Raw genomic sequence first — 23,701 nt, 5'->3', positions numbered from 1 at the left:
ATCCCATTGGTCTGACCCGCCGCTCCATTCCATTGGCTGCAGCTTCCATTTCTCTCCACCCTATTGGTTTAGCTGTTGCTCTATTTCATTGGTTGCAGCTTCCATTGCACTCCATCCCATTGGTCTGGTCCGCTGCTCCATCCTATTGGCCTGGACGGCTTCCCTTTCGCTGAGTGGCTCGAGCGTCGGCTCGGTCCGTTCCCATGTCAACAACCCAACGCCAAGCTGGAGCCTTGGTTCTTGCTGGAGGGTGTATACAGTAAGCTTTATTGTCACATGTACTGAAATAAGTACAACAAAAAGTTTATATGTTGCCACTTACAGTGTCATCTTAGGTACAAAGGTGCCTGTGTACAGCTTCTTCAGTGACAAGATCTTAGAAAAATTTAGAAACAAGAAGCATTGCAGAAATAAAAGTTCAGAACAACGGTGTTCCAAACAGATCACACTGCCATTTAGCCTCCAGACCACACTGGGCTTCATTTCAAGGTTCATGAGGCTGGGAGATCGCTATTGAATCATCTTGAGACTGGAGTCCATCTGAGGTATGAAAATGTGTTGCTGGTTAAAGCGCAGCAGGTCAGGCAGCATCCAAGGAGCAGGAGATTCGACGTTTCGGGCCAGAGCCCTTCATCAGGAATGAGGAGAGGGTGCCAGGCAGGCTCAGATAAAAGGTAGGGAGGAGGGACTTGGGGGAGGGGTGATGGAGATGTGATAAGTGGAAGGAGGTCAAGGTGAGGGTGATAGGCCGGAGTGGGGTGGGGGCGGAGAGGTCAGGAAGAAGATTGCAGGTTAGGAGGGCGGTGCTGAGTTCAAGGGAATCGACTGAGACAAGGTGGGGGGGGAGGGGAAATGAGGAAACTGGAGATATCTGAGTTCATCCCTTGTGGTTAGAGGGTTCCCAGGCGGAAGATGAGGCGCTCCTCCTCCAGCCGTCGTGTTGTTATGTTCTGGCGATGGAGGAGTCCAAGGACCTGCATGTCCTCGGTGGAGTGGGAGGGAGAGTTAAAGTGTTGAGCCACGGGGTGGTTGGGTTGGTTGGTCAACCTGCTTTTCAGGTACCTACTTCTTTGGTTCTGAATTTACCCCCTCTAATTCTAAGGCTGTGTCCACGGGTCCTAGTTTCCTCGCCTAACAGAAACAATTTCCTAGCGTCCACCCTTTCCAAGCCATGTATTATCTTGTAAGTTTCTATTAGATCTCCCCTTAATCTTCTAAACTCATTAGATCTCCCCTTAATCTTCTAAACTCGTTGAGGCAATGCACAGTCCATTGATAAAACTAATCTTTTTCCCTGTACCTCAATACCCAGTTTTTAAATAATGTCCTTTATATCATGCATTGAACGATGTAAGTGGGGAGGTAGTGACAAAATGGAGATATCACTCAGTTAGCAATCCAGAGGTCCAGGTAAGGGACTTCAGTTCAAATCCCATCAAGGTGGTAGAATTTAAATTCAGTTACATGAAAAATGTTTGAAATATAAACCTGGTGACCATGGAAACATTGCTGATTATGATAAAAATCTAATTGTTTGACTAATGTGTTCTATCTAAAGAACTGGTTGAGCAACAGGAGACAGAGTAGTAGTTGAAGGGAGTTTCTCGAAATGGAGAAAGATGACCAGTGGTGTTCCATAGGGATCAGTGCTGGGGCCACGTTTGTTTGCATTACACATAAATGATGTAGAAGAAGGCATTGGTGGTCTCTTCCGTACGTTTGTGGATTAACAGAAAGCATTGGGGACTGTCAAAGAATACAGGAGAATACTGGAGAGTTGGGCAGAGAAGTGGCAGATGGAGTTCAATCTGGCAAATATGAAATGAAGCATTTTGGAAGGTCGCATTCTAAAGCAAACTATGCTGTAAATGGAAGAGACGTGGGAAAAGTTAATGAACAGAGAGATCTGAGAGTTCAGGTCCATTATATCCTGAAGGTGGCTGCACAGGGTGATAGAGTGGTCAAGAAGGCATATGGTATGCTTGCCTTCATTGGAAAGGGTATTGAGTATAAGCTGGCAGGTCATGTTAAAATTGTACAAGACTTTGGTTCGGCTTCATTTAGAATACTGTGTACAGTTCTGGTCGCCACATTACCGAAAGGATTTGGTCCGTTTGGAGAGGGTGCAGAGAAGTTTTACAAAGATGTTGCCTAGTATGGAAGGTGATAGCTATGAAGAGAGGTTAGGATTGTTTTCATTAGAAAAAAGGAGATTGGGGGGGACCTGATTGAGATCTACAAAATCATGAAGGTTATAGGTAGAGTGGATAGAGATAAGCTTTTTCCCAGGGTGAGGTATTCAATAACAAGAGGTCACGCGTTCAAGATGAGAGGAGAAAAATCTAAGGGCAATACACGCGGAAAGTACTTTACACAGAGGGTAGTAGGTGCCTGGAACGGGTTGCCAGCAGAGATAGTAGAGGCAGGCATGGTAGATTTATTTAAGGTGTGTCTGGATGGATGCATGAATAGGTGAGGAGTAGAGGCATACAGATCCTTTGGAATTGGGCGATAGGCTTAGACAGCGGATTTGGATTGGCACAAGCTTGGAGGGCTGAAGGGCCTGTGCCTGGGCTGTAAATTTCCTTTGGTCTTTGTTCTAATGTCCTTCAGGAGGAAATCCGGAATACTTTTTACTTGGTCTAAGTAAGCCTCTGGACAATGTAGCTAACCCTTAAGTATCCCGACAAGACACACGGTGCAAGAACAATTAGGAATTTACAACAACTCCCACATCCATTGAAAATATACAGAAACAGACAACTGAAGTAACATATATGGCTCCTTTAAATCAATGTAATACCAAATTCTGTGGTGGTAAAAGGAGTATTAGAAACAACACTGTCTAAACTAAGGTTATGTAGGTTTGGAGAGAGATGATGGCTTAATGAGTTGTTTAAGATTGGATGCAAATTAGGTTGGAAATCTGCATGTTAAGCCATTATGCAATAATATCCACTCTTCTTGTTGTAAGCACACTCATCGTGAATTGGTGCATACATTTGAGTTCTGTATCTGCTGTTAGTGATTTCTTTTTCTTTTTATGCTTTACCATAAAAGATACCTTTGGTGTAGTTCCACAAGTGGGGTATACATATGGAGAATCCTGTGGGCGAGTTTAAGGAACGCAGTCCAGTGCCTGTGCAAATCACAGTACTGAGGGCCAGAAACTTGGTATGTATCTCCAGCCATCAGAGCTTGTATAATTGGGACCTTTTAAGGGTCTTTTACATTTAGTGTATACATAACTTAAACAAAAGATGACTGCATTTGTGAGTTGATTCTTCAAAAGAAAAGCCTTGCATTTATATTGCACCTCTCACAGACACATGGTGTTCCAAAGAGCATTACTGCTAATGATGTGCTGCCATTGCTGTTATGCAGGAAGTACAGCAGCTCATTTGAACACAGGATGCCCCACAAACAGCAATGTGATAATAACCAAATAATCTGTTTGTATAACATTGGTTATACATGTTATGCTAATGCTAGGGGATCTAACTGCATATTGAATACCTCTTGAGTAAACAGTTTACCTGGCTTTTGGTTTTTTTTAAACAGCCCAAATGAATGTAGCCAGCTGTCACTTATCCAGATTTCTGGGTCTTGTTTTTTTCATTAATATCAGAGCTCTTTGAATTGGAAATTTCAAAGAGTGTTTTGTGGCTGCTACCCTCTCTGAATTTTCCCTTGATTTTTTTTCTCTCCTGCATGTGAGACTGTGTTTGAATCGTCCTTTTTGCTAAAGGATGTGTTTGTGGGATGTTACTGTATTGCAACAGTTAATTAGTAATAGTTACTGTTCTTATTATTCTCTTAAGTTTTCCAAGAGAGTTAAGATATTCTAAATTCCTTTCTCTTCTATCATATTTTAACAACAGTATTTAAATAAATTGTGTTTTGCTTAACGTCGAGTAATTTGACCAGTTGCATCACATCAGTAATAAATGCTTTATAATTGCCTTTAAAAATAAGAAAAAGTTAGGGTCTAAGTTACCTTATTAAAATATTTTGAGGGGGCCTGGTCTGATCCATAAAAGGCTACATGTATCAAGTTTTTAAAAATATGTTTCTTTTGTATAATAAAGGCAAAGTTGCCATAGTCCCAGCAGATTATAAGGCCATTTTCTCATGAGAGAGAGAGAGAGAGAGAGAGAGGACTCGTGATGAATTTAATCTGAGGATCACCATACCTCAGGTGAAGTTAATAAAGTAAGACCTTCATGGTAACCACAGCAGGTGTGGAAACTGAACCCATGCGGTTGTTGTTATTCTGCATCACAAAGCAGTGATCTGACCAACTGAGTTAATAAGCCAGTGTTTGTATTCTTATGTTAGAAGGATACTGGCAGCTCATGGGAATATGTTCAATGACTAATCACCACAGTAATAAAACTGCAAAGGTGGGTTTCACTTTGTGATCTGATTTATCTAACATTATTGTTAGGATCATAACGTCATTTGAAGTGCTATATAAATGCAAGTCTTCTTTATTTCAGAAGCTCATTTATAAAAAAAAGATCATGACTAGTCTGTTCTATTTGCCTCACAGAAAGGGAGCAAAGGAGAGAGCCCAGTGACTTATGTCCATGCGGAATATAATAACTTCCAACTCGGAGACTCTGGAAAGTTGCAGATGACAGAAAATGAAATAGAGTACAACTTTACAACCAGTTTTGACTGCACGTTTGATGGCATTCAAGGATTAGACAACCTGGTGCATAAACCTGTAATTTGTAAGTTTCTGCTTTAATTAACCATTGAATTACAAGCATTCATATACGTACAGATAGGTATGTAGATGAATAAGACTGAACATATTAGAACCAAGATATTCTTAAGGACAGAGGTGTGGGATATGTCATAATATCATTGAAATCTAGACTGTAAAAGTTAATTATACCATTGAACTGAACCCAGGAATATTAAATAATTAAATATAGTAATACACTGTTAAACTAGATAACAGAAGTTTAGTCGCTGCAATAACCAGGACTTCTAATTATTGCAGAAATGGTCAAATAAAAACATCCAGTTCTGTGTGAGAGAATAATCTTGCAGTGTCTCCATATATTGAGACCTGACTTTAGTTTTGCCTGATTGTGACCACAATATTATATTTTGGTCAGTTGTTCTGATCAAAAGTTATTGAATTGTTAATTCTTTTTCTCTCTGTGGGAAAAGATTTGCCACCCTGCTGACACACGATAGGTCCACAAAAGCAAAATTGGCCAATGATACCAAAAAACACCCAGAATGCCCAATTAGTTTGACAAGCCAAACCAGACAGCACATGCAGACAAATGAATACATTTCAAGCTCACTAACAATGACAGAGCACCACAGATATCCTAAACCCCAAGGGCAGGTTCACAACCCAGCAATACTAAAGCCACACAAAGAGCAGGTCAGACAGAGAGGCACCAGCAAGAGCATTGCTCCCAGGACAAGACAATGGAAGCAACTCACCACTTCAGAGGAGACATTAACACCTACCTGCGAAGAGGAATGGAACCATTGATACTGTCAGGATGTTGCATTGTGTGAAGGAACAGGGCATTCATCCGATAACTACTTTCCAATTAGCATCATTGTCAATAGATTACTCCATTTCCAGATACATTGTATTTTCCCCATTTCTAATTAGCCTTATTGTGCAGCATTATTATTAAAACTGGTCTCATCCTCAGCTCTGGGAAGAGAAATTCTGATGTACCTGTACAGACTGTCAGTTCTGTGTCAGACTACTCAGTTTCTCTTCCAGCGATATCGCTTGTAATAAACTGTTTGTCAATTTCACTTCAAACTGAGCTCTGTGATCTCTAACTTATTGGGCAAATTTCTCCGACACTCTCACCAGAAACTGATATTTACAATTTCTTTCTATTATTATTTAAAATTTCCATTTTAAAAATTCTAAGCAGGTTTTCTAAGGCCAGATAGGTTATCCATCAATGATTTGACTGTATTTTGCTAAAGACCCAGTTACATTGCATTGACACTAATATTTTCAAATATTCTCACAGTGAAAGTTTCAGTGTTAAATTGGATTTTCATGTTAATTCAATGATGTGTGTGAGGATTTTAACAGTGCATCTTATGGTGAGCTGAGAATCACTCATAGCAACATCTTGATCTCCATGTTTAACTGTGTGTGCACAGCTGCCAGAAGTTGCTGTAAATTTAACAGAATAATGATAGCAAACACTTGACCTTTGATATCTTTGGAACGGCAAAATAGGGATGAAGATTTTACCTCCTGAGTAAAATATTTAACAATAATTGATTTAAGAACAGAGTACATTTATGTAGTGTCTGTTCCAAAGTGCTTCCCAAAACATAAGCAGACAAAAATTGACACCAAACCGAGAACGACGTATTAGGGCGGCATGGTGGCTCAGTGGTTAGCACTGCTGCCTCACAACACCAGGGTCTCAGGTTTGATTCCAGTCTTGGGTGACTGACTGTGTGGAGTTTGCACATTTTCCCCATGTCTGCGTGGATTTCTTCAGGGCGGTTTCCTCCCACAGTCCAAAGATATGCAGGTTAGGTGAATTGGCCATGCTAAATTACCCATAGTACTAAGTGCATTAGTCAGATGGAAATGGGTCTGGGTGAGTTACTCTTCAAAGGGTCGGTGTGAACTGGTTGGGCCGAAGGGCGTGTTTCCACACTGTAGGGAATCTAATCTAGAGGTTAAAATTAACTTTGTCATTTGGGAATGTTTATCTTTTTTTGTTCTTTTGTCAAAGCATGTCTGGATAATTGCTTATACTTTATTTCTAAATGTTTCTTCTTTATATAAAACTATAGTGACAGTAATTGAGGTTTTACCAAAAGAGAAGAAAAAAAAAGACGAGAAGGTAATTATCCTCGGCCAAACCACAGTGGACCTGTTGCCTCTGGCTCAAGGTGTGTGCTCATGTGATACCACTTATTTATTCAGTGAAACTGATGACATGAGGCACCCACAGCTAATGTTGAATACTCTCTTACCCTTAGGAGAATGTACATTCACAAAGACCATGACACTGCACCCTTTAGCAGGAACTGGTTTGGAGCAAACTGCATCGGAGGAAACAAAGGTAATCAGCACATAGATCACAGTTTAATATGATTTGTTATTCTTATTTCTATCCACTATTACATTTTTAACAAATAAACAGCCCTGGAGAGGCTCAGCATGTCTGGCAGTATCTGTTGACAGAAAAACAGAGTTAGCATTAGAAGAGTTATTTTGGACTCTGTAAAGATTGGCTCCAGTTTAATGAACAAGGATCAGATTAGGCTATTCAGCCTCTTTAGCCTGCTTTGCCATTCAATAAGATCATGGCTGGTCTGATTGTCACGTCAAATACACAAAACCATTCAAGCTCTACCTTAAAATTATTCAAGGACTCTGCTTCTACAATCTTTTTAGAAAGAGAATTTCCCTAACCTCTTTTTTTAAATGGGCGACCCATAATTTTAGATTGTCCCAATAGAGAACACGTTCTGTCCACATCCACCTTGTCAATACTCCCCAGGACCTTATATGCTATATCCTTACTATGGATTATTTATGTGATGTAGGCATCACTAGCTAAGCTAACATTTACTGCTGAGAGGCATTTAAGAGTTAGCCACATTGCTGTGGGTCTGGAGTCACATGTGGGCCACATGAGGACAGATGCGTCCATACCTGTTTGTTATAGCCAATAGTGGTTTTATGGTGAACATTGGATTTGTAATTATAAATTTTTATTGAATTCAGAAGCCATCATCTGTTATGGCAGGATTCAAACCTGGAACGCCAGAGCATTTCCAGGATTTTGGAATTAATAATTTAGTGATAATGCCACTAAGCCATCAGCTCCTGAAAATTTTCCAATTGACTTTTGGAATTATAACACTTTGTATTAATCTGGGCAAAGAAGTTTAGGCCTATTTGAAAGTGGGAGGTAATTCTCCAGAAGAAAGAAGATAAATGAAATCTGGGAACATTCTATCCTCATGGTGTTATTGGCCATTGAACAAGCATTGTTGACAGACTATCTGCCATCTCAGTTCAAGATAGGCAGTGGAGCATGGGGTAAGGGGAGATCCAAGAAACTGAAGAAACAAATGGAATAGAACTTGTCCTGCCTATAAGCAATTCATTAAATCACTTAGCATTTTGCTTGGAAATCAGATTATCAGAAACCATCAAACTGTTTTTAAATATTAGTTTATGAGTTTTGTTAAACCAAAACAATGATGATTAGCAGAATAATTTTGTATCATCTGTGATTTGTGTTTTATGAACAGTCCCAGCTGGACATTGCGGTGTCCATCCCAGAACCATTGCTTTCTGAAGCCCAATTAGAAGAGTCAAATCTTCTGAGGATCACAACAGAGTGTGCCTACTCAGTACCTGATGTCTGGGCCCTCACTGGACCACAGTTTAACTATATGGTTTCTCTGCAGCTGCCAACAGCTACTTCAGTAAGTAAAGGAACCCATTACTTTAGAATGTACTCGCCACATCAGGCTTTCTTACATTGACTAAAAAGCACTGAAACAAGCCACCCAGCTCTTTCATGCCCTGTTTTTCTTCCATATGAACTTCCTTCCATCTTACTCCACCCATTCTATTAGTGCATCTTTCTATTATTTTTCTTCCTAGTACTTAGATAGCTGCCCTTTAATTGCATCATTGCTTCACACCTCAAACACTCAATGTAGTTGTGTGTTATACATATTCTCACCATATTTTGAAAGAACTTTCTTTTGAATTTATTAAGAGATTTACTTGTGACTATCAAGAGATTTACTTGTGACTAGGTTCGTGGTGAGATTTACTTGTGACTAGGTTTGTGGTACCTAGTTTTGGATTAAGGTGATGTTTTACGGGATGACAGTGATCTTCATGCTCCTATATGCATCAGAGACTTGGCCAACCCAACAGGCACTTCAAAGCCCTGAAAAAGTATCATCAGAGATGCCTTCGCAAGAACATTTAAATCCATTGGCAATGTAGACAATCCAACAGTAGCCTCCTTTCCCAAAAAACATGATCCACTATCACTAGTTTCTATACATACAAAGAAGGACACCATACAGGGACAACGCACACATCCATGGACAGGAGAAACAAAGACACGCACGAGAATTCTTAAAGGCATGGTATTCTAATCAGAATTCCATCAATAAGCACATTGATTTATACCCCATTTACCTTCCCTTGAAAAAAAGAACTGGAAATGACAGCACCCACCTTAAGAAACCAAGACCTATAAATAGAGAGGCGGGACATACCACCAGTGCTTCACCAGAGACTCTTGCTGATGATCTTACCTTGTATGGTGACGAAATGTCTCAAGCTAACTTACATACTTATCATCAACCTGAGCTGCAAATCTTCTCTGAAATCACTAAGTATAAAAACTGGCTAGATGTCCAAGCTGAGCAGGCCATAGATTGACAGCAGGGGCTACAACATTGGATAACTAGAGACTCACAGATCCGGTACGTATTTGGAGGATTCATTCTGGAGGAAAAGATATAGAGGATTTCTGGTGGTCATCCTGATAGGAGTAATCCAGGCAGATCTCAAAATGAGAAAAGTGGCCTAAAGCAACTAGATAAAATGGACAATAGATAAAAGTAGACGGTCCCATGATTAGGAAGTGTTTGTGGGCACTAGCAGAATGAAAGGCAGGGTTATAAAAGAAACTAAACTAAGACAGTTGCAGGAAAAATTAGGATTTTTGTGGCCACCAAGCTACCTACACTTTCTCTTCGAAGGCTCAAGCCACAGAAATAAGGGAATATTTCAAAAATACGTTGTGTGCTGCTTAGAAAAAACCAAAACAAAACCCACAGAAATAAATCATTCTGTTGGATCAACAGTCTGGAGAAGGTCATGACTTTAAGCAGTGTTGCGATCCCATGATATTATTACAGTGTTACGACACAGGATAACTCTCTTTCTTAATTTTAAACCGGCCACACAGAAAGGATTTATCCAATACAGTAATCTGTGAAAATTCGTAAGGCCAAAAACTAGTTAAAGGAAAAATTAACAACTTTATTTCTTAAAGTATAACAGAGTCATAGAAATGTACAGAATGGTAACAGACCCTTCGGTCCAACTCGACCATGCTGACCAGATATCCCAACCCAGAGAATGATTAATGAACAACTATTTACAATTCCTCCCTCTAATCCATCTTTTACCATTCCTTCTATAATATTAGATTGTTCCAAATTCTAAATTAAGATTTACAGAAAAATCCAAATTTTAAAACCAGCCAGCGGTTGAATTTTCTCTTTATCTTTATGGGTAGATTGGCTCTCCAGGTCAATGTTGAGGTTTATCTCTATGCAAACTCCTTCTCATGACGGGTACCTCTCAGAGTGTTCTAACATACATCTGTTGGTCAGGTGGCAGTTCTCCTCCGAACTGTTCAATTTTCCCCAATCTTATACCCCAAAGCATCGGATTGTGTCATTGGCTTTTAAGATTGTCAATATACTCAATTAAAACTTGATTGGAATTTGGTAGTTTTCAAGGTATAATTTGAACTGATTGGCCTAATTCAAATCTGTTTTGTAATTTCCAGGCAACCGGTTACACCAGTAGTTGGACCGCATGTTACTTAAGTGTTTTATTGAGAACACTTAGTGCTTTCACTGATATCTTTTACTCTCCCAAAAGTATAGTACATCCAAATTTTCATAACAACAGGACAAGGCAGATGTCAGACTGAAATCTGGCTAAATAGATCGTGTTATACTTTGATTTTAGTTTTGATGAGGTCGTCTTTCTCTGAAAGGTGAACATATAATGCTACAGTTTCAGGTTTAACCATAAAAGTGAAGTTTATTCAGCAAAAGTAATGAAAAATAAATAGAATAAATCAAACTCTTTTGGAGGGTTTAAACTAACTCTGCAGGAGCATGGGAACCTGGACTGTAGCTTTAGGGTTACAGGAACTTGAGTGTAGGGAGGTTAGGAACAAGGCATCGATCTCGAAGGAGGGTGCCTGTAAACAGGAAGGTGGCTTGAAGTGTGTATACTTCAATGCCAGAAGTATAAGAAATAAGGTAGGTGAATTTGCAGCGTGGGTGGAACAGGGACAGAAATGGCTGTTGCAGGTTCCAGGGTTTAAATGTTTTAGCAGGGTCAGAGATGGGGGTAAAAGAGGGGGAGGTGTGGCATTGCTTGTCAAGGATAGTATTACAGCGGTGGAGAGGACGATGGAGGAAGACTTGCCATCTGAGGTAGTTTGGGCTGAGGTTAGAAATAGGAAAGGTGAGGTCACCCTGTTAGGAGTTTTCTACAGGCCTCCTAATAGTCCGAGAGAAGTAGAGGAAAGTATTGCGAGGATGATTCAGGAGAAGAGTGAAGGTAGCAGGGTGGTTGTTATGGGGGACTTTAACTTCCCAGATATTGACTGGGAAAGCTATAGCTCGAGTTCATTAGATGGGTCGGTGTTTGTCCAATGTGTGCAGGAGGGTTTCCTGACACAATATGTAGACAGGCCAACAAGAGGTGAGGCTATACTGGATTTGGTTCTAGGTAATGAACCAGGCTAGGTGTTAGACTTGGAGGTAGGTGAGCACTTCGGGGACAGTGACCACAACTCGGTGACTTTTACTCTAGTGATGGAGAGGGATAAGTGTGCACTGCAGGGCAAGAGTTATAGCTGGGGGCAGGGAAATTATGATGCGGTGAGGCATGACTTAGGATGAGTGGATTGGAAAAATAGGCTTCAAGGGAAGAACACAAATGATATGTGGAGATTGTTCAAGGAAAAGCTATTGGGTGTCCTTGATAAGTATGTACCAGTCAGGCATGGAGTAAAGGGTCTTGTGTGGGAGCCGTGGTTTAGTAAGGAATTGGAATCCCTTGTGGAAGGGAAGAGGGCGGCCTATGTAAAGATGAGGCGTGAAGGTTCAGTTGGGGCGATTGAGAGTTATAAGGTAGCCAGGAAGGATCTAAAGAGAGAGCTAAGAGCAGTGAGAAGGGGACATGAAAAGTCCTTAGTTGGTAGGATTAGGGAAAACCCAAAGGCTTTCTATAAGTATGTCAGGAATAAAAGGATGACTAGGGTAGGTATCGGTCCAGTCAAGGATAGTAGTGGAAAGTTGTGCGTGGAGGCGGAGGAGATTGGAGAGACACTAAATCAATACTTTTCGTCAGTATTCACTCAGGAACAGGACATCGTTGCTGATGTGAATATTGAGTCACAAGTGATTAGAATGGATGGCCTTGAGGTATGTAGGGAAGAGGTCTGGGGAATACTGGAAAGGATGAAAATAGATAAGTCCCCTGGGCCTGATGGCATTTATCTTAGGATCCTCTGGGAAGGTAGGGAGGAGATAGCGGAGCCATTGGCCTTGATTTTTATGTCGTCGTTGACTACGGGAATAGTGCCAGAAGACTGGAGGATAGCGAATGTGGTCCCCTTGTTCAAGAAGGGGAGTAGGGATAGCCCGAGTAACTATAGGCCAGTGAGTCTCACTTCTGTTGTGGGCAAAGTCTTAGAGAGAATTGTAAGGGATAGGATTTATGAACATCTGGATAGGAATAATGTGATCAAGGATAGTCAGCATGGTTTTGTGAAGGGCAGGTCGTGTCTCACAAACCTTATTGAGTTCTTTGAGAAAGTGACCAAGGAAGTGGACGAGGGTAAAGCAGTAGATGTGGTGTATATGGATTTTAGCAAGGCGTTCGATAAGGTACCCCATGGTAGGCTAATGCAAAAACTACGGATGTGTGGCATTGAGGGTGCATTAGAGGTTTGGATTAGGAATTGGCTGGCTGGAAGGAGACAGAGGGTAGTAGTTGATGGTATAGGTTCATCTTGGAGTGCAGTTACTAGCGGTGTTCCACAAGGATCTGTTTTGGGACCATTGCTGTTTGTCATTTTTATAAATGACCTAGAGGAGGGGTTTGAAAGCTGGGTGAGCAAGTTTGCGGATGACACGAAAGTCGGTGGAGTTGTGGACAGCGAAGAAGGATGTGGCAGGTTACAGCGGGATATAGATAAATTGCAGAGCTGGGCAGAAAGGTGGCAAATGGAGTTCAATGTAGCTAAGTGTGAAGTCATTCACTTTGGTAGGAGTAACAAGAAGATGGATTACTGGACTAATGGTAGGCTACTTGGTAGTGTGGATGAGCAGAGGGATCTTGGTGTCCATGTACACAGATCTCTGAAAGTTGCCACCCAGATAAATAGTGCTGTGAAGGCATATGGTGTACTGGGCTTTATTGGTAGAGGAATTGAGTTCCGGAGTCCTGAGGTCATGTTGCAGTTGTATAAGACTCTGGTCTGGCCTCATCTGGAGTATTGTGTGCAGTTTTGGTCGCCATACTATAGGAAGGACGTGGAGGCATTGGAACGAGTGCAGAGGAGGTTTACCAGGATGTTGCCTGGCATGGTAGGAAGTTCATATGAGGAAAGGCTGAGGCACTTGGGGCTGTTTTCATTGGAGAAAAGAAGGTTTAGGGGAGATTTGATAGAGGTGTACAAGATGATTAGGGGTTTAGATAGGGTTGACAGTGAGAACCTTTTTCCGCTAATGGAGTCAGCTGTTACTAGGGGACACAGCTTTAAATTAAGGGGTGGTAGGTGTAGGACAGATGTTCGGGGTAGATTCTTTACTCAGCGGGTTGTGAGTTCATGGAATGCCCTGCCAGTAGCAGTGGTGGACTCTCCCTCTTTATGGTCATTTAAGTGGGCATTGGATAAGCATATGGTGGTTATTGGGCTAGTGTAGGTTAGGTAGGTTTTGGTCGGCGCAACATCGAGGGCAGAAGGGCCTGTACTGCGTTGTATTTTTCTATGTTCTATGTTCTATGTAAACTATATATATAATACATTTAAAGACTTTGAAGCATTATAAAAATGCAATCCCATTAATCTCAACAACATCCCATTACAGTACTCAAACACCAGAGATGAAAATTTCTTTTCATCTTTCTGAATTAAGAAAGATATCTGGAGATTCAAGATGGTGGCGACTCAGCAAGTCTGAGCCTACAGTGCTCCTTCCAAGACTTGGGCAAAGTGGATCTCCCACCCCCACCACACTCACCAAATCATCTAAAATAGCTCTTATTTAATATAATTAGTTGTTTGGTAGTATTAGTATTAAATTTAAATAATCTAATCGCTTAGGAAAAATGACTAAAGGGAGGAGAGCCCACAGCTCTCAGCAAGCAGGAACCCCTCCCCCACCCTCTCCCTCTCCAGCTGCAGCTGAGGCGCCATAGCCGCCCCGGGGGACTTAGCGACAATAACGAGCCTTGTGGAGATGATTACCAAGCTGGATGCGAAGATCGACGCGTTTATCGAAGAGTCCCGACATTGCTGGGAATCACTCTCAGCCGAGCTACAAAAGCACGACCGAGACATCCAGGAACTCGAGCGCCGATAATCGAGGTCGCCGAAAAAATATTTGTTTGCTGGGCCTTCCCGAACGGGAAGAGAAAGGCCAGCTCACAGCATTCCTGGAGCAGTGGTTGCCACAATTTTTGGATCTGGAGGCTGGATCAGGCCAGGTGTGGGTAGAATGGGCCTACCGGGTCGCAATACGCGGGCCTGGCTCGAACCAGCGCCCACGCCCGGTCCTGTTCCGGCTGCAGAGCTATAGGGAGAGGCAGATACTCCTAGATGCCTCTAGAAATCTTGGAAAAGATCCTAAAGCCATGATCTATAAAGGATCCAAGATCATGTTATTTCAGGACTTCTCCACGGCTTTGGCCCGAAGGAGGAAGGCGTTCGATGAGGTGAAGAAGTGTTTAAGGGACTCAAATATTCAATACACCTTACGCTACCCAGCGACGCTATGTTTTAACCACGAAGGATCCGGGTATAATTTTAGATCGCCAGAAAAGGCTAAGGAATTTTTGGACTCTCTTAAATAAATTGTAAGAGACAATGTATGTTGGCTTGCCTTTTCCCCACTCCGATTTATATCCCCCCCCCTTTTTTCTTTTTCCTATCTTACTGTTTATTATTATCTTGGGGGGGGGGAGAGGGAATTATTTATTTGCTCTCCACTTAACGATTTTCTCCCCCCCCTTAGGGTATTTTTTAATTTTATTATTATACGTATGTATGTGTGTATGTACATATATGTATGTATGCATGTATGTGTATATATGTATATATATATAAACCGGGGGGTTTGGTTAAGGTTGGTGGGGAGAGGTGGTTACCTTATTCTATTTTATTTTTGCCTCTAGGAGCGGGGCTATTTTCCCTTGCTATTTTATATTATTATATTTAATTATAATTTGTTGAAGTTGTAATTTTATAGTTATATATGTTTATACATGGTATTGATACTACCAAATATACTCAGGTATGGGGGGGGGGGTAGGGTGCTCACTGTTAACGCTAGCTCGGTATTATATCTGAATTCTCCTCATCCTATTAAGGAGTGCCTGGGTCAAGGGTGGGGCATTGGTTGGGAGAGGATATGATGGACCGTTGGAAAAAAAGTGATACCCCCTGGGAACAAGGGGGATAATCTCCATTCAAATATGTTTTATTTTTTTTTATTATTTAGAAATAATTTCCTTTTTATCATACTGTTATGAGTGTATTAGAGAACCTTTATTTTTGTAAATTCTATATGCTCTTTGCTCGGGATGTTTTAGATAGGGTCTCCCCTCCCGGGGGGTCTCGGATTTACCCGGATGATTATGGTTGATCAGTCGGTTAAGTGGTGCACCTGGAATGTCAAATAGGAAGAGATTATTTTCTGTTCTCTCTTTCCATATAAGGAAAAATATTTTGGTAAACTGGTTGAAGGTTCCCCTGGATTTTCAAGTTGGCATAGATTAATCATGGAATGTATTCCCCTTGACTTCCTTATACATATGGTGCACCGAAAGACCGAATTATTTTTTATAAAATATGGCAGCTCTTTTACATAGATATTTTGGCTATCCTAACATGGGCTTTTATTTAATTGAGATTACAAACATGGCTGGTCCAGGGCCCCTTGGGAGAGGAATCCCATACGAATACGGGTTTTGTTATATCTGATGTTAACACATTCCGAGCAAGTATTTTAATATCCAACTTCTATGTTAATCGTTGGGGTTTTTTTTCCCCCCCACTTCTTTTTTTTCTCTCACATTTTCTCTTATTTGAAAGATGTAAGTGACTCAATTATACACTCTGGCTAATTGTAGGTTAGATTAGTAGTTAATTGAGTTTTGTTTTTTCTCTTTCGGGATTTTTCTTTTGTTAAATTTTGATTATTGTATATTTAAGATTTATTTCTATATCAATGTTTGTACTTGAGAGTTTTGTTTATTTTTGTAAATTTGTTAAAATGTTAAATTTCAAATAAAAATATCTATAAAAAAAAATATCTGTCATCTTTACATTCTACAAATGTAAAATAATGTCAGTATCCTGGCCTCAGCCATCAATTTTTTTACCACTTATTCGGTTGTGGTTCACCCTGTAAAATACACTATTTCTGCTTACCATTGTGAAGATTCACAAACAATACTGGAAAATATAGTTTTCAGCTTCATCAAGATTTCACACAGAACAATTAATCAACAGGAATAAGTGATAAAAGTCAGCTCCATTACATACATTTCTCTTTCTGCATTTCGTTTTATATCCCCAATTGTAACCTTTCTTCTTATTTCTGGAATTTTGAGAAACCACAGTTCTCTTCCCAGTCTTTTAGCATCTTACCAATTCTATTTTAAAACGGCCTTTTTAGACATGTTATGACACATCTCCAGGATAGGTGTGGCTTGAACTCGGACCGTAGGCCCAAAGGCACAACGGCCTTCTTTTGTTGAATTTAAATACCAACAGCTATTGTAGTGAGACTTAAAACCCAGGCCCAGATTTCTAATCCAGTGATATTGTCATGACATGACTGTCTGCCCTAGAAAACTAGTTCTAACCTACCTGTTCAGACATGACTCATGTCCCGGGACAGATGGGACATGAAGCCAGACCTTCTGGTCTAGAGATAGAGGTACACCACGAAAGACTCAGAATTTTCTTTTAATTTACAACTTTTCTAGGAATGTAATTATCTAGTAATAAATTGGAATGAAGTCAGTGCGGCTCTGTAAGCTGGAAGAGATCCAAGTGGATACAATGTACAGTAGAGGGAATTTCCAAAATTAGATGTTATGGAGACAGCAATCAGCTTTGTACAACTGAGTCCTCCTTGCTGATCAAATTCACAAGCAACATGCTTCGCAACTGTAACTTTTCTTCCTCTGATTCTCACCTTTAACATGGTGAACTACTCCATCAAAACTACTCTTTTGTAGTCCACCTTTTATACTGCTGTCTTCTGATTCCATAAATACCTTTGTCAGCCTCGTGCTTCTGGTTTTAAATCCATCAGCTGTCTTCGTTACTACTTCAGGCTAGATGTGAAGATAAAAATAAATCTTAGTCTACTCCTTGGATACTCAGTTTAGCTTACTTCCCTTATCTACTTTCCTCCGTCTATGTAAAACCATATAACTCCAGCTCTCCCTGTTCTCGACTGCTATGAACTGAATATATTATGTTTTATGGAGGTTTTATTAATACAGATAAGTGTGAAGTAATAGATTTTGTTTGGAAAAATGAGGAAAAAGCAATAAAGGCATGCAGGAACAGAAAGATATGGTGTCATCTATGCAAATGTTGTTGCAACATAGATTGAGAAAGGGGTTAATAATGGGATGAAGCTTTAGAGAAGCATGGATACAAAAGAAAAGTTAGATAAAGTGTTTGTTTGACCTCATTTACAGTTTGTGACCAATTTTGAGCACACAATTTAGGAAGGACTGAAGGCATGAGAGATAATGGATTGAAGGTTTGCGGGAGTAATTCCAGGTGTAAGGGACTTTACTTGTACGAATTGCTGAGGCTGTTCACCTTAGGGAAGAGATGATTGAGAGAAGATTTGATGGAATTGTTCAAAATCAGGAGGGGTTTCAGCAGAGTAGATAAGAGAGAAAACAAAAAAGGCTTGAGATCCAGATGACAATGATTTAGAGTGAAGAGCAAATGAACCAAAAGTGACATGAGGAAATACTGTTTTGTACAGAGTGTACTTCAAACCTGGGATGCATTGTTTTAGCATGTGGTGGAAGCAGAGTTATTTTCAAAGGGAAATAGATATTTACCTGAGGAGAAAAAAAAATTCCCAGTTTGCGAGTTTTGAGAAGATTTGTAGCTCAGGTTGTTGTTCTGGATCTAGGTTTGCTCGCTGAGCTGGAAGGTTCATTTTCAGCCGTTTTGTCACCACACTAGATAACATCATCAGTGAGCCTCTGGACAAAACACTGCCAATGTTTCCTGCTTTCTACTTCCCAAGGAAACCCAAACACATAATTAGAAAACAGGAAACACTAAAATGAACCTTCCAGCTCAGCGAGCAAACCTACATGTAAATCCTAGACTGTGTTTCTGTGGTCCACTGATGATCACATTTGCCTAACATGCAAATGTCAATGTTTTGAAATCAGGCAGAAAGGCTCTCAATGGTACAATGGTAGTGGACCGACCTTTGGGCCAGAATATTTAGGTTCAACTTGCCATGGAGGTTTGTCGTGACTTGTCTGACCAGGTTGATTAAAAAATAATTTTTATAGACCAAATGGGCAGGGGATTGGGACTAGTTCAGCTGCTCTTGCAAAAACTGGCATAAACATTAGAGGCAAATACTCTTCTATGCTGTAATCTTTCCATGATTCTGGTCTGTATTTGGTTTGCTTTTCTGGTGGCTTTCACAAAAATCCTGAAATTCTCCTGTGCATTGTTTTAGTATCTTGGCCTCCTGCATGCATTAACTTGGCAAAGTTGTCAGCTGATTTACAATTGTTCAAATCACATTATTTCATGACTCTTAATTGGATTGCATTTCAGAAGGAGCTTCGTGTGTTATTTACTAATGGGACTCTGAAAGGGGAAAAGGAGCCCAGTGTCAGACCAAAGAGATGGCCAGTAAGCAATATCACTGCAATTGGAGCCCAAAATATCCCAGATTCTTTCGTAGAGATTAGTCCTTTCGAAGATGAGGATGGGGAACTAAATCGCAAAGAGGTAAGGCACAGTGTGAAATGGTGCTCCTTGATGATCAGTGCTGGGTGCCCTTGTTACTTAGCTTAAATTTTTTGGATTTGGGAATCAGAAGTATAATTTCAAAGTTTCCAGACAACACAAAATTGGGGCTGTAATAATCAGTTAGTTCTGAGGAAGACTAACAAAATAGAGGAACACTATTAATGGCTGTTCAGAATGGGTGTTCAGTTGACAAATGAACTTCAATACCAGTGTGTTATTATGACCAACGTGGGAGGAGTACGCTGTTTTCTATTACTTGGGTCAAAATATAAAACAAAAGTAGTTTTTCCAATTAGAGACACCCAGTTTAATATTTTATCTCTGTCAGGCTTTAATTTTTAAAAAAAATTACCAATGAGATCTCTTCAATAAATGCAAAACTATTGGTTTATTATCAAAACAAAATTTATTTTATGAAGTTGAAATAACTGGTTGACATACACAGTCAATAATATGGAAATATTAATATTTATTCCTCTAAATAACCTAAAACAGAAGGATACCTATCAGAAAAGAGGGGTAAAAATGAATTCTCTCTCTGTAGAGGTTTGTATTAAAAAATACTTATACGCATTAGGGTTATTCTTGAAGGCAAAGAGGATAATGTGTAAAATATTCTGATGTCTGACATTTTTGATGTTCTGGCACGAGTGGTCAAGTTGTTTACCCTGCATGGTTGTCTCAGGGGTCTTGACAGATACAGGAAATACAATATTGAAAATTTACTTAATATTTGCACACACTGTTCTAGAAGAACAGTAGTTTCATTCCGGGTTCTTCTCAGAAAGAGATCAGCTGTGCAGCACTTTCTCATAGACTTCTTGTTCCCTAATTTGCATCCAATCATTGTTTTGATGAAAGGTTACTAGACTCGAAACGTTAACTCTGCTCTGTTCCCACAGATGTTACCAGACCCTGTTTTCAGTTTCATTAGCAATTTCTGTCTTTGTTCCTGTCAAACAGGTGTGCACAACAAAACAATTATTACCAGTCAAGTGATTTCGATGAAGCCTTGTTAAAGAAATCTTCAATATCCCATTCAGTTGTGTGTAAGAGCATGTCTGGATATAAAAAATCCTCTTATAATCACAGTAGCCTTTCAATGACCATTATTTAAATAAACTACTCCAGGTATTACCATAAATTTGAAATAAATTCACTTCTCCAAGATCCTTCAAAACCTAAATTGTCCAAGAAATTCTATAAATCAAGGACAAGAGTGCCTTATCTCCTCTTCTGACTCCATTTTGATTTAGTGTGCTCCTTACCTCTTGCTCATCATTGATGGTCTGTATTGCCCTTGACGGGTTTTGCGTGTAAATTAATCAACTGGAGAACATGGGTGATTTACTGGTTGTGGTTATTATGTGAAAAAGTACCACTGGTAATTTGGTAATGCCAAGAACAAATATTCAATTGTGTGTATATGAGTGGTTCTGGACATAAAAAAAAGCAGTGCTTTGGCTGTCAACACACTGACGCAGACAACCAATCTACTCTGTTAAGTCCCATTCAGAGATGATTTTATTGGTTCTTTCACAGTCAGTGGAGTAGTAGCACTCAAACTCACCTCTATCCCGACCCTGGCACCCATTTCCCCATTACCATCTAGGAACTAGTTGAAAGCTATTCATACTGATAGGAGTAAACAAAAACTATTTGCAGGGAGTATTAAACAATCCAAGCCTTATCTTTGTCATTTATTTATAATCAGGTGACTGAAAATAACAGAGATACCAGAAAAGACAGATTATCACATTTTAATGAGGTGCATACAGTTGCTTGAACTGCTTAATTTGATTTCAGCAGGAATTAATGTCCCTGGTAATAGCAAATGGGTATTCCAATCTATTTGACGTAGGCCACTGTTCAAATTAAGTCTGAACCATTTGTTGGGCATTCTATATAGGAGCCTCATTCCTGATGAAACATCGATTCTCCTGCTCCTCAGATGCTGCCTGACCTGCTGTGCTTTTCTCAACTCTGATGTCCAGCATCTGCAGTCCTTACTTTCTTCTATTCTATGTAGGTATATATTTACATATAGAAATGTAGTCTATGTGCAACAAAAGAAACATTTGGGATTATTTCTCTTTACTATTCAGGATTGGGCATTCAGAACAGAGGCAGAAAGCGACAAAAAGCATATCACATGGAATATAGAGAGACGCTGCTTTATGGAGCCTGAGGCTTTGAGGAGGTAATAGTCATAAGTCAACATAACCAGGAATTGAGATCAGCAGTGTTTATGTGTAATCTGTGAAGTTGAATCCAGCCCAAACTGATAGGGTTAAAATTCTCTGCTGTGGGGTAGCCATAAGATCCTGTATGAAATCGAGCTCAGATCGCAAAACTTGGTTGGAAAATAGAAAATTGCTCTTGACATTGAGAAGCTCGTCACTCATCATCTCACTCAACTATCCCAACTTCACCCTAATGCCCACATCATTCAGCGCTTAGGAAATATCTACTCTATGTCTTCAATCTACCCATGTCAGTGCCTTTTGAACTCATGAAAATTTGTCTTTTTCCTGTTGAGTATCTACACCTTTGATCGTAATTTCTGATAAGTAGTCTAAAACTAATACCATAATCATTAGTCTCCCCATTTCCTCACTTTTTGTTTCCTCTTCACCTCTCTCTTTTATCTCCCTTCAACTGCGCTGTTAGCAATAAGACCCTAATCCTACGCCTTTGGCTGTTAGGTAAAATAAACCATTTTTAAGTTGTGTTGCTAAGATGGATGAGGAGGTTCATCTGCTCTAGTTTGGTTATTCACAGGGTAAAAGAGAGGAGAAAAGGAAACATTGAATATCTAAGAGGAGTCTTTTTCTTAATTTATAAAAATGAATTTCTTTCAGACTGCAGAAGTACATAGCTGAATCCATGTACATCCCTGTGGAGATCAAGCGTGTACCATTAGCTCCTCCAGCTAAGGCAGGAGGAAAAGCCAGCAAAATTGAAAAGGTCAGTTAATTATTTACACAAGTTTATTGAGAAAAAGGTAAGGAAAACATTGAAAGCCTTTTTTATTGTCCAACATATAGAAATAAAATGGCTGTCTTATTTAACAATTATCCATTTTAAATTCAAAAATGTCTGATCATATTTCCTATTCTAGTAACACCAAGGGCATCCACATGGCTTCTGATGTTGCACCAAACAGGGAAATGACTTCAAACTGTTCTGAGTGTGATTCACTACTATCTAGCCTAGGAAATTAGCTGGCTGTAAAATCTGCATTCCTAGTCCGCAGCATGTTTTCTGGGAACTAGGCCGTTACAAAATGATATTGAAGGCAACCTAATAATATTTTCAAATTTTCCTTGTTGCTTACCACTTATGATCATTTCAATCATCCACAAGTTGCATGCAGCAGACAGATATCATTGGCTGTATTTACTAATGCTTGCCAGAGTTTTTCATTTGTGTATACCCCTGAAATATCAATTTAGATAATTTAAGTTTCACTGTGAAGAAAGGATATCAGACTGCTCATATGTAGGTGATTGGATTACTTGCAATAATCGTAAAGAAAAAGCCAAATGTGAAATTTGGCTGAAGAGACAGCACAGTGGCTCAGTGGTTAGCACTAATGCATGAAAGCGCCAGGGACCCGGATTCAATTCCAGCCTCAGGCAACTGTCTTGTATGGCGTTTGCACATTCTCCCTGTGTCTATGTGGGTTTCCTCTGGGTGCTTCGGTTTCCTCCCAAATCCAAAGATGTGCAGGTTAGATTAATTGGTCATGCTAAATTGCCCATAGTGTTTAGGGATGTGAAGGTTAGCTGCATTAGTCTGGGATAAGTAGAGGATAGAAAGGTAGGGGAATGGGACTGGGTGGGTTACTCTTTGGAGGGTCAGTGTGGACTTGGGCCAAAAGGTCTGTTTCCACACTGTAGGGATTCTATGATTTGATGAAATTTGCCTTTGAGCAGTCAGTGGATGAAGTGAACATGTTCAGCTGCTTCTATTCATAACATCAATAGCTTTTCCTTTGTAACATAATGTCTGATGCCAATAAAATGTGGACATATTTTTGCAGTTATTTTGTCTTTCTCCTCTGAGTGCTTATTTGTTTAATAATTGTGTAGCATATCCTCAACAACTGCCATAAGCTGGAAATTGACATTAGTAAAGGACAACTCTGTTATTTTTAATACAGTACCATATTAGCAAGTTTTGAGAAGATATGTAGCTCAGGTTGATGTTCTGGATGTAGGTTTGCTCACTGAGCTGGAAGGTTCATTTTCAGACATTTTGTCACCCTACTAGGTAACATCATCAGTGAGCCTCCGGTGAAGCACTGGTGATGTAATGTCTGAAAACGAACCTTCCAACTCAATGAGCAAACTTACATCCAGAACAGTACCATATCTGTGCTGAGGATTTTTTAAAGAGTTGGATGTGCATAATACATTCACCATTTTGACAAATAACATTATTTCTGTATTTTATATTTCAAAAAATTGTGTTTTCTCTTGTCCTGTCTGTCAGTTGGTTGTTACTTGCTGCCTGCATTAATCATCTATATTAGTGCTTAGTATATTAAGAATCTATAATAGGAGTCAGGTTTTCAGTTCTAGTGTCCAATCTGGCCTATGAATTACATTCTGAAATCC

General features: G+C 39.9%; 1 protein-coding gene across 1 annotated transcript in view; it reads left to right on the top strand.

Annotated features, from left to right (window-relative positions):
- Positions 1-471: 471 nt before the first annotated feature.
- Positions 472-23,701, top strand: part of cfap70 (cilia and flagella associated protein 70) — a 97,610-nt gene continuing 74,380 nt past the window's right edge. Inside the window, exons 1-9 of the mRNA XM_060840942.1 lie at positions 472-545; positions 3,061-3,174; positions 4,553-4,736; positions 6,814-6,912; positions 7,003-7,085; positions 8,287-8,463; positions 18,882-19,058; positions 21,185-21,279; positions 21,941-22,046. Of these exons, the coding sequence (XP_060696925.1) occupies positions 3,097-3,174; positions 4,553-4,736; positions 6,814-6,912; positions 7,003-7,085; positions 8,287-8,463; positions 18,882-19,058; positions 21,185-21,279; positions 21,941-22,046 (999 nt within the window). The 5' untranslated portion in view covers positions 472-545; positions 3,061-3,096. The remainder of the gene's footprint in view (positions 546-3,060; positions 3,175-4,552; positions 4,737-6,813; positions 6,913-7,002; positions 7,086-8,286; positions 8,464-18,881; positions 19,059-21,184; positions 21,280-21,940; positions 22,047-23,701) is intronic.

Source organism: Hemiscyllium ocellatum, chromosome 20, assembly GCF_020745735.1.
Source record: "Hemiscyllium ocellatum isolate sHemOce1 chromosome 20, sHemOce1.pat.X.cur, whole genome shotgun sequence".
Taxonomy (NCBI): Eukaryota; Metazoa; Chordata; class Chondrichthyes; order Orectolobiformes; family Hemiscylliidae; genus Hemiscyllium; species Hemiscyllium ocellatum.
The sequence above is the reverse complement of the archived record's forward strand: the minus strand, read 5'-3'. Positions and strand labels throughout refer to the sequence as shown.